An 11183-nucleotide genomic window follows, 5' to 3' on the forward strand; every position below is an offset into this window, starting at 1 on the left:
ATTTAAAAACTATGTAGGTAAGGTTGCTTCGTTTTGTTTTCTCACGTAGCAGTACAAAAGTAAGCGCTCCTTACACTTTGAGTAAAACATACGGATTCATAGTAGCACATGGTTTTTGGACATTTTTATCCAGGCCCAGGCAATTATTTAGTTCTCTTAGAAGAGCGTTCTTGAGTTGGGGATGTGGCTGGGTGATAGAATTCTTACCTTCCATGCATAAGGTCCTAAGTTCGATCCCTAGCACCACACACACAAAAATTGAAATACACTCTTATATAAATTGTTTTAAACCATACGCATAATCCATCTCTCCATTTATTATCATTAAGCATCCATATAGCATTTAAAGTTAGCATAAGTATAAATAAAATACTATGTGGAGGGTATAAATGCCATGAGAGATCACACTGGAATGGACAGGGCCCTCTTTGATTAATAAAATTCCTCTGGAGGCCATAATTTAGAGGAAGTGATCAATCACACAGTTCAGGGACAGTAAGGGATTTTCAGAGGGGCTTTTCCTGCCATTTACTTTTGAGGGAATTATCCTGTGGGTACATCACAGGTGTTTTGCAGGTATGTTTGTGTGTGGGGCCAGATCTCCAATATCCTGTCCCAGATGTGTTCTATGTTGTGAAAGTTTAATAGGCATGAAACGGTGCATGTGTTGTCCAGTACACACTATGAAATTTACTTAGGGTAAGACATACGCATAATCTAGAAACTATAAAACAGAAGTCTACTTTTAGTTAAAAATCGAGGGACCATCATTTAGCCATACTTAGATCCAAGTCGTACCAGTTTGCTCACTCACCTGCCCCCACCCTCAAATCTAAGCAAAGAATAGAATTCACCTGGCATCTGCAGTGTTGATTTATACCAGGGACAAGTAGCCACATCAGGCTGATGGGTGCATTCCGGTTGCTCCAGAATGGATGTTCTTGCTGCCTAGTTCTTCCTGTGGTGCTGCAAGCCAGACCTGGAAGAAAAGGGCTTCTCATCAGGCTTGCACAGCTCCTACGATGGGACCCTCCCCTCTGTCCAAACTCGTGTCATGACCCCAGGTCACTGCTGAAGCAGTGCGGGGTCCTGGAGCACTCTGGGCTGACTCCAAAACCTTTCCAATCAGCCTTGGAATTTGGAGTCAGCACTGATGTTTTAGGGTGGATCTGCCAAATGAAACAGCATAAAAACCGTTGATCACTAAGACATTTTAAATGCAAGGGACAATTTTTTGGAAATTAAAATTCACATTTTGCTTTCATTTCCACTTACAAGTTTGAGCAGTCACCTGACAGTGACTTGATGGCACTGATTTTTAGAATTGTAATCTCTCGGCACTAACTTCAATAAACAGTTTAAAGGAGATGTATGCTTAAGCAGCAGCACTGTAACCTGAGGAAAAGGGCACCTCTCCATTTACAAAATGTTCTGTGGTAAAAAAGATAAGAGAAGACCCTAAACTCTTGGCCTGAAGCTGCCCTCTTGTCTACCAGCAGGTGGTGGTCTATGACAGGCAGCTCTCTGGCTAAGGACTTAAAAATCAACTTCCGTCTTTTTCTTACCTGTGTGCAGTTTTCATTGTATGGAAATTGTTTTGCACTCTGGTTAAAGAGGAGTGTGCAATTAAGAATATAGTTAAAAGTAAAGGAAATTGGTATTTTAATGCAGATTTTCTTTATAATCAACATACCAGGACAATAGTGAACTTTTAAAAACTTTTTTAAAAAGTGAAAATATAGCCTTACTACAAAAAAAGCAACACGAATGTGTTTCCGAGGAAAGGGACACCTGTGAAGGAGCAAAGCAGCCCGGTGATCTTATGTGGAGACACTTGAAGTTGGTCAGGTCTGTAATCAGCCCAGAAAACATGAGCAGGCTGGTGCAGGTGGGCTGTGAAGTCTTGTGGTGGCTTCTGTCCAAGGACTGCAGGTCTCTGTGGCAGGTATAGGGCCTGGACAGCAAGAACAAGTCAGTTAGGGTTAGCGGTAGGTATTCTGGAAGCCAAAAAACAAGAACAAGGGAGAGGCGGTCACAGGAAGATGCAGATACAGTCTGAGTGTTTATTTCTCTTTATGTATAAACTGCTGCTAGTCCAAGGAGGGAACACACAGTACCGCAAAATTGCTACATAAGAAAAGATTACTGTGTACTTAAGGCAGTTGCCACATTTTGTGTCACCTACACACAGTTAATGTATTAGCTAGACTGTGCTTTCAGATTATTCTGGTGCTGAAGTGTTGTGTTTCTTCAGATTTTAATCCTTACTCTATTTTTTTTGTTTCATTTTAGGGAAATGGATTGCTCCATGTTGGTGTAGAAATTGTTTTCTTTCTTTCTTCCTTTTTTCCCCAGCATAACGCACTTCAGTTAGATGGGGCACCCTGGTTAGATTTGCCTAGTCACTTGGCTTCTGACTCATAAATTACAGAGGGCTGGCATTATCAGAACTCTAACAAGAAAGTACTACTGAGAAATGTGGATCCCAAACTTAACCCAACCACACTGTCTGTCCACACACTTCTAACACCGTGACTATACTTCAAGTCTTAGTTCACTGTCTTGTATAAGCATATGTGATCTTTTTTGTGTGCTTTCATTCCAGATATTTCTTTTTATTAGTGGAAAAGCTCACAAAACTCTCTTTTCCATCTTGAGTTAAGTAAAGCAACATGTTACTTGATTCTCTTAATAGGTCTGTGGAGGTTCTCAGTGTTCTCAGTGGCTTAACCTCACATGGGGGTAGCAGGAGAGGTGATGGCTAGTGTTGGAATCAGTGTATTTGATTTCTGAAGACCGGGGGAGATGACTTGAAAGTTTTAAAAGTAAAGATTAGTGTTTTCTCCTTTGCCACTTCAAGAGAATAGAAATTTGGCTAAATATTACTGTTAATTGTGTTTATAGATTTAAACTCAACTCAGCTATTTATCTTTAACATCTAGGTGCCAATCTTTGAATTATTCTCTACTTTTCCAGTTTCCAAAATGGATAGAGTCTTGTATGCTAAGATTTTAGGTATAGAAACAACTATTCAGTGATTACTTTTGTGACAGATTATGATATGCCTTTGATTTTTAAATTTTTAAAAAAAATTTATTTTTTTATCTTTTTGAGATAGGAGTTTGCTGTGCAATTCAGACTGGCCTTGAACTCACTTTATAGCCCTGGCTGAACTCACTTTATAGCCCTGGCTGAACTCACTTTATAGCCCTCAAACTCACAACAGTCCTCCTGCTTCAGCCTCCTGAATGCTGGGATTACCGGTGTGCACCACCATGCCTGGCTGCATTTGATAATATACAAATTTGGAAAAATGCTTGGCTAATATTGATTTTATATCATTTTTTCTCTTTTTCAAGATCGCCAGCTACAAATGTGCCAGACTATTTTAAATCATGTATTCTATTTCTTAGGCTCCTTTATACAATTCTCTTTCATTTCAATCTGGAGTTTCTAGTTTTTTAAAGGTGATAATTTTCATCACTCAAAATCTTTATCTGGAATGTTTTGTGTGTGCAGGTTCATTTGAGTCACTAGTTCTTTTTTTTAACCTGTGTTTAATCTGATGATAAACTACTGAATTCTTAACTGATTTTTTTTGTTGTTGTTGTTAAATAGATACTGGTTCATAGGTGATCATCAATCTTTTTACTTGTTTTCTTGAACATATTAAGCATCTGCTTTAATGTCAGAGTTTGATAACTCCAGCCTGGATTTCTTCTGGTTCCTCCTTTCCAAGATATTGGTTCCTCATGTCCTGAAAACTCTGGTTGTGCTCATCGGAGAGCTCCTCACACAACTGTTTCTCATGTTTCATCTCTGTACTTTTATGATTGTTCTTAAGAAGATGATTTCTTTGGAGCAGCTGTATTACCATAGGTGGAGAGGAGATTCTTCATGGATGACTTCCCCATCTTTTAAAAGTAAAAACTGGGTTTACTGCATTTATGATTTTACACCTCTTCTACAAACTCAGTTCACTTATGGTCTTACTTTGACTAAATCTGAGTCCTGTTTCACCTCTGGGACAAAATACCTGACACCCGAAACTTAAGGGAGATGGATTTATTTTGGTTCATGTTTCAGTCCATAGTTGGCTGGCTCCAAGGCAGGAAGGCACTGTGGAAGGGCCTGGTGGAGGAGAGCTGCTCACAGCCCGGTGTCCGGGGAGCACACAGTGTGAAGGGAGGAGCTGAGAAGGGAGATTCACTCTTTGAGGTCATAACCACAGTGATCCACCTCTTCTGACCAGACCCCACCTTCTAACAGTAAGCCTGGTTTGACGCTCCAACAATCTGATCATCTTTCAGAGTTCCTGCCTATAAGCACATGAGGCTTTGTGGACTACCACCAAAGACTCATGAGTATCTCTTTATGCAAAATGCATCCATCTCTTAAAAGTCACCAAAGTTTTAAGTTTCAGCATGCTCTGAACTTAGGGGAGATAGGGTTATTTTGGTTTATGCTTCAGTCTGTGGGCGGCTGGCTCTGAGGCAGGAAGGTTGATGGAGAACTGCTCAGGGAATGGCACTGAGAAAGAAGGGCATGTGAAGGAAGAGCAGGGAAGGAAGCTGCACCTCAGATCACATCCAAGGACCCACCTCTTGTGATCAGACCCCACCTGCTAATCGCAGCTCAGCGAGCAGGGCCTCAGAATCCAGTAAACTCTCAAGAGGTCCATCGGTGAGCACAGAAGGCTCTGGAGAGACATCTGGATATAAACCATGCAATGAACTTTTTATAGCATCTATACTTACTTTTTTATAGATGCTTTTATAGCATCTATACTTACTAGGGCGCATTTACTTCTTAAGAATGTTATGTCTGTTGGAGGTGTGTGTGCAGAGTTATGTCTGCCTCCAACTATAGTGTCTGTGGCTGTTATCACAGCAGTGAGGGCTGTTCATCAAGGGGGAATCTACTGATTACAGCACAGTGTGAGATAGAATTTAAAATGCATTATTGTTTACTGTTTGAAATCTCACTTATTGGGACCATCACTTTATTTTTGTTTTTCCTTCTACAGAAAAGCAGAAACTCTCCAGATGTGTTCCAGTAATGACAAGGTTTGTATCCCAGTGTCCCAAAGAAACACCAGAGGCCTTCTTGGAATGACCTTAAGTGAATTGAAGACATGTACTGAAAGGACCGTGTTAAGTTTTCATAACCTCTCCTACCAAGTAAAAATGAAGAGTGGCTTTCTCATCGGCCGGAAAACAGTTAAGAAAGAAATATTATCAAATATCAGGTATGTGCATGAACTTTTTAAAAGACCACTTTATTGACTTACAGTGGGCTTCACAGCTTTTTGCTACTGGGAGCATTGTGTGCACTCCTTTGTACAAATGTTTAGACAATACTTTCATTATTATTGACTAAACTTTCATTTCCAAGCATGGATTAAAATGACTGGTTCGCTTTGTAAGTATATGTTTAACTTTGAAAGGAACTGACAAACTTTTAAAAAATGGTACTACTGTGTGCATTGACCTTTGTTTGAAAATCTAAATGATTAATGTAGCATTTAGATTTTTTCTGGGTTTTACATTTTGGTGGAAAGAAGCATTGATATATAATTTACTGCTTTTTGATCGTGAGAGTGTAATTATAACCTCTGTGCTTTAGTTTTTGGTCTGTGTAATAGAAGACTTGCTGGTAAGTGAAACAGTCATTAGGTATGTGCCCTATATGTGCTTTGTATTCTAGTAGTAAGAATGTTACAGTGATAGTGTACTGTGAAGTACTTTGTTTTTCAAACAGACCTGTCTTAAATGAATTGCCTGTTTATAATAGTTCATAGAATATAATAATTTACTCAAGTACTTCTCTGTTACAGAGACAAACAGATAATATTTATAACATAACTGTAAGTTACACAGTTAGAAGTTGAAATTGATGAGAATTTAGGATTCAAATTGTGGTGGTCTCATGACCCCCGTGGGAAGCCAAGACTCGGAGACTCCAAATTTGGGGAGCAAAGGCTTTATTAGCAGGCCTGGCTGATGCAGACTCTTGGGATCGATCCTGAGAATGCGCGCCTCACAGACTAAGCGCTCTGAATTTAAGCACAAAAACCGCAAAAAAGGAGGAGATGGGGTGAAAGCACAAAAACCACAAGAAGGGAGGGGATGGGGTGATAGGAAAGCAGGGGGCGCTTTGCTCAGTTGCACAAGGACAGCTGGTTCTTTCATTATGTCTTTTTAAGGGAACATTATCTTGGTCTAACACAACATGTTTATCAGCACAGCATAATAGTCAGGTCGCAAAGACCCGAGAGAAATTCCACAGCATAACATGTTTATCATGGCTACTCGGGCGCATACAAAACAGCAATGTAGCGCAAGGTTATAACACAAATAAATGCGGTTATTTCTGCTTTAAAAAGCACCTAGTAATTATGATTTTTGTTTTTTTATCTAACAGTGAATTCAGCATTCATAGCCTGGTGCTGAAGTGGGAGCTAGTGTGGGAGGGGAATGAGCATTTCTACAGCACCTGCTCACTGCCCAGTATCTTAGTTCACACATGCCGGCCCTCAGAGCTGTTAATGTTCTCTAAGTGCTAGAGAACTGAGCCTTTACTGCTTCTTTATGTTGTTGAGAAGTATATTTGGGTTTGCTCAAAGATACACATCCTGAAAAACTGAAAAACTCTTTCCGAAATGCAATAATCAAAATTGTTTGTTCTTCGTATTTTGTCTAAAGGGATAGAAGGTAGCGTAAGTGAATATGTGCAGTTAAACAGGTATAAAATGCATACTGTGTGAGAGCATGTTTGCTTTGCTCATCTTTTCAGCCTGGTAAATTGTTGATTTGATGCATTAAGTGTCTCATCTCAAAGCTTCACACTATTTTCATGGCTGAATGGTGTACATTTTGTGATTGGAAGCCATCATCTTATACTTTTATAAGCAGCCAAATCTACAATTCATCTAGTTTTTATAATGGAGAAGGCAGTGAGGGCTGGGACTCACTCATTCACATCCCTGGCTGGACATCCATGACAATCCATCCCGTCACTGACTTCAGTGTCTCCAGGCTTCCTCCTGTCTGCTGTTTCCTGTGAGAAGCCTCCAGGCTGTGGGAAGGTTGCTCTCATTCTCTCAATTCTGATTTACCTGAGAGCACCATCACCATTCAGACAGGAAAACTGCATTCCAAAAAATGATGACAGTCTTGATTTTCCATTGAATTTTTGTTTTTCGTTTCCTTTTGTAAAGAGGATAAAACAATCTGATCATGTCAGTTCAAAAGATTTTCCTCTTTTCTGAAACATCTTTTTGCTATGCTTAGTTATTTGCACACCCACACTTGAGCATTTTCTGGGTGTTCAGAATGCTCATTGCTGTGAGTGTCACTGCTCCTAATTCTTCTCAAAGGAAAGACTAGGGAGTATGTGCGTGCATGCCCATATACACAGGTGCATACATACAAACTATAACTTGTTAAACAAAAGCCTGCCTTGCACAAGTGTATGTGTGTGTTTCCCAGGAGGGATAAGAGAAGCAGTAGACAGCAGGCAGCTGCTCCTGTTCTACCCTGAGAGTCTTCCCTAGTTCTCTATAGTTTTCTACAGATGAAACCCATGACTTGTCACTGACGTGCCAATTCTAAGCTAACATTTTGAGTCTTTCCATGTCTCCATGTTGGTAAATCTCAAAAACTTAAATATTAGGCTCTTAATACACTTAACTGATTTGCTCAGTCTTCTTATTCCCTCTTGGGAGCATCTACTCAGCCTCAGCTGCCTTCTGTCTTCCTCTACCCCACACTTCGCAGCTTGTAGTCTTGGAGCTGGCAGTCGCTGCACTGCTACCCAGAACGTCCATCATCTTCCTGCTGAGAAAGGGTGGGAATGGAAAGTCCAGTAGAAATGATTTATACCATACTTAAACATGAAATAACAAATTTGAATATAACAAATATGAATAACAAATATGAATATAAATTTTTTTTTAGGAAGAATATACCTCTTTTTAAATAAATTGTCTCCTATTCCTTGATTTTTGCTTTTTATTGGAAACATTTTCATCACTATTTTCTTCATAGCAGATCTCATTTATTTATCTATTGTGGTTTTTTGGTGTTTTTTTTTTTCGCTGTACTGGGGATCGAACTCATGACCTTGTGCTTGCCAGGCAGGTGCTTATGCCACTGAGCTATATCCCTAGCCCTGATCTCATTTATTTAAAAATGTGGATTCATTTACTTTGTAAATTTTGAATGCCTGTGAGGTGCTTGGTATTATGCAAAATGACTTCTGACCCAGATGTGTGTTCTTTTCTCAGAAACTTCATAGTCTGATGAGGGATTCACAATACTAGAGAACTAGAGAACTTACTGTGTTATTTTGTGACAGATACATTAGAAGCTACTAACTCTGAATTGGAGGTCTGGGTGCATGGGAATTGAGAAGTGAAAATGTGCATGTGCTTGTGTGTGTATATGTGTGTGTGTGTGTATAAAGAGGCATGCTGTGCTCCAAAAATGGCATTGACATCTCTTATCTGTAAACTAATCAAGGCCAAAGATTGGCCAATAGCCACTAAAATGTAATAGATTTGACAGGAAACCTTCAAGTAAGTTTCGTTTCATGTATTATGTCATCCTGTTACTACTTCCCTCTCTTTGCCCTCCCCATGTATGCTACAGGGCAGCAGTAGCAGGATGACACAGTTCTCTTGGGAATGTTTTACAGGAAAAGGAGGGAAAACTGCACGCAAACGCTGTAAATCAGTGAGGTGGACAAGGATGCCTTGTGAGGGGTGATGAAGAGGGGAGGGTACGGAGACCAGCAAACTCTTACCACAAAGGACTAGATGATAAATATTTTCTGCTCTTTGAGCCATGCTTCTGTGTTGTAAGGAGAGACTGTCTTTGTAAAATGAAAGTCATAAACACTGGGTAAAGTGTGGAGCGAGGCTGTATTCCAAGCATGCTAATACGGAGAACAGTGACCAGCTCCAGTGTGCTGATCCCTGGGCTGGACACTCGTGCACTCAGGAGGGCAGGCCTTTGTCTTTTTTTTGTTCTCAGCTCTAATCCGTGGACTAGAAAAATGGCTTGTATATACATAGTACACACTTAATAATTGTGCTGAGTGAATGGAGGTGGAGTTGGACCCTGCTCTGATGGGAATTGTGCACTTGGGACGATGCGTTACTGTTGTTTTCTGTAATGGTAGGGCTTAGGGTCAAAGGAAGCCAAACTCAGCAGCGTGTTCAACTAACACATTCACATTCAGTTTCTGGTTGAATCATTCAGGATTGCTTGTTGTTATTTGAGTATTTTTAACACCTGAAAAGGTTTTATGGCAGTGAAGCCTTAGTGAATAGATAGCTTATTTCTTATTTTAGAAGCAGTTTCTAGGTGGTTATTAAAGAAGATGTATCAAACCCACTAGATAAATGCACTTTGACAGATTTACCCAATCATTAGGATTGTTTGTGTAGTGCTTACCATCAAATTCAGCACCTCGTGCATGCTAAGGAGTGTCTCTACCACTGGCCTACCGACCATCAGGGTGTCTTTCCCTTAGAGTGTAATTCATGTCAATCAAGGAATAAGACTTTTCTGTACTTATTTGTCTCAGGTTTATGGAACACCCATTGTCTGTGTGATGTTTTGGTGACAGGTGCCCCAGTGTATGAGCAAAGTGAAAGTACATTTCACCCTATACTCTACTAGCCAGTTTTAAGAACTGGCGATGGTTTCTTGCCCTTTGAGTGCTTCAAGCTAACTTTTGGATTTCTGTTAAGGAAGTGTTGATTTTTAGTCTCATGTTTTCTGTGGCGAGAACACTGCTACAGACATTCTACTAATCCGTGATTAATTCATGGTATAGGGCTTCAGTAGGTTGAAGGTGAGGTGATTTGTAAATATTATAAACATTACAAGTAAGTTCCCAACTTACGAACGCTCAGGGTGCAGACTTTCACAGATAGGAGCAGACCTTGCATTACATTTATAGGTGTGAACAAATTGCAGAAGTAGCTCACCTATCTGCTGGACATTGTCACACTGGTGCTGCTGTGTGTTTCTGATACGTTGTGATAATGTACAATATACAATAAAATCAGGAACTTACTGTATTTTTGTGTTTACTTTTTTATGCTTTATATTGTGTGTTTGTGTCAAAAGTGTATGTAAGATTCACTTTGTTGGACTTACAAATGAGTCTGACTTAAAAATGTTCTCCCAAGAAGGAACTTGTCTGTAAGGTGAGGACTTCCTATACTCAGAAGCTATAATGTACTTAAAACTATGTTAAAAGGTACAAATGTAATAGAGAAGCTTCAAGATAATCTGTTGCTTATCTCAGGGAACCTTGACATTGAATGTTCCAACAAGGATTCAAGGTTTAAGAATAAATTAATTTATAGGAACTGGAACTATTTTTTCTTATAGGTCATAACTATTGATTTACATACTTTGTAAAATAGTTTTTTATTAATCAACGATTTTTATTCTTTTTTCATGTTGGTATTTGTTTTTTGTCCAGTGTCATAAACCCTCATTGAATGTATTCAATGCAGACCTTAAATTAAAAGAAGTTAGTTTAAGGTGGAATAATAAATTGGTGTGGCTTTGTGTTTACAGTGGGATCATGGAACCAGGCCTCAATGCCATTATGGGGCCTGCAGGAGCAGGCAAATCTGTGTGAGTATAACAGAAAATGTCAGTACGCCTTTTCTGTGCAGTTTCAGTTTGATTTTAGAAATCACTTTTACATGTGCTGGTGTTGGTTGAGAATTTGCTGTGCATGACCAGGCTGGTTCTAGGAGCTGTGGATAACATGCAGCTGGGCCAGCTTTTGGTTTTGTGTCAAAGACTTGAAAGTCTTCTCAGATGAGCTGTATGAATAGGGGTTGATAAAGTGAGTGGCATACAGTAATGGGACATAGTGTGCGCTAATGCAAAGAGAAAAGACTGGGGTAATATAAAAAGTGGGGAGTTGAAGCAGAAAGTCTAAGTGAGGGTATGAATCTTAGAAAAGAGAGCACACTGCCTAGACTGAGGTGACCAAACATAGACAGCAAGAGATTGTTTGGGAGCTCTGTGCAGAATAAGCCAAGGATGTCTTGCTTTTATGCTGTTGGACTTTCTTGTAGCACATAAAGAAAAGTGAGGATTAACAATATATACATATTAGTACATAAATCGGTTTTTATATTAAAATTATAT

The 11183-nt window shown here is 39.5% G+C and overlaps 1 protein-coding gene across 21 annotated transcripts in view; it reads left to right on the top strand.

The window, feature by feature from the left end:
* The window catches only part of LOC102006600 (ATP-binding cassette sub-family G member 2-like), a 150829-nt gene that overhangs the window by 104523 nt on the left and 35123 nt on the right, over positions 1-11183 (top strand). For all 21 annotated transcript variants that reach the window (XR_001234729.1, XR_001234731.1, XR_001234730.1 and 18 more), the window contains 2 exons: positions 5027-5248; positions 10599-10658. Coding sequence is in view for 17 of the 21 variants with exons in the window: in XM_013516146.1 (XP_013371600.1) it covers positions 5027-5248; positions 10599-10658 (282 nt within the window). In the remaining 4 variants the exon portion in view is untranslated. The remainder of the gene's footprint in view (positions 1-5026; positions 5249-10598; positions 10659-11183) is intronic.

The sequence above is a fragment of the Chinchilla lanigera genome, unplaced genomic scaffold (assembly GCF_000276665.1).
Source record: "Chinchilla lanigera isolate Chin_1 unplaced genomic scaffold, ChiLan1.0 scaffold00032, whole genome shotgun sequence".
NCBI lineage: Eukaryota > Metazoa > Chordata > Mammalia > Rodentia > Chinchillidae > Chinchilla > Chinchilla lanigera.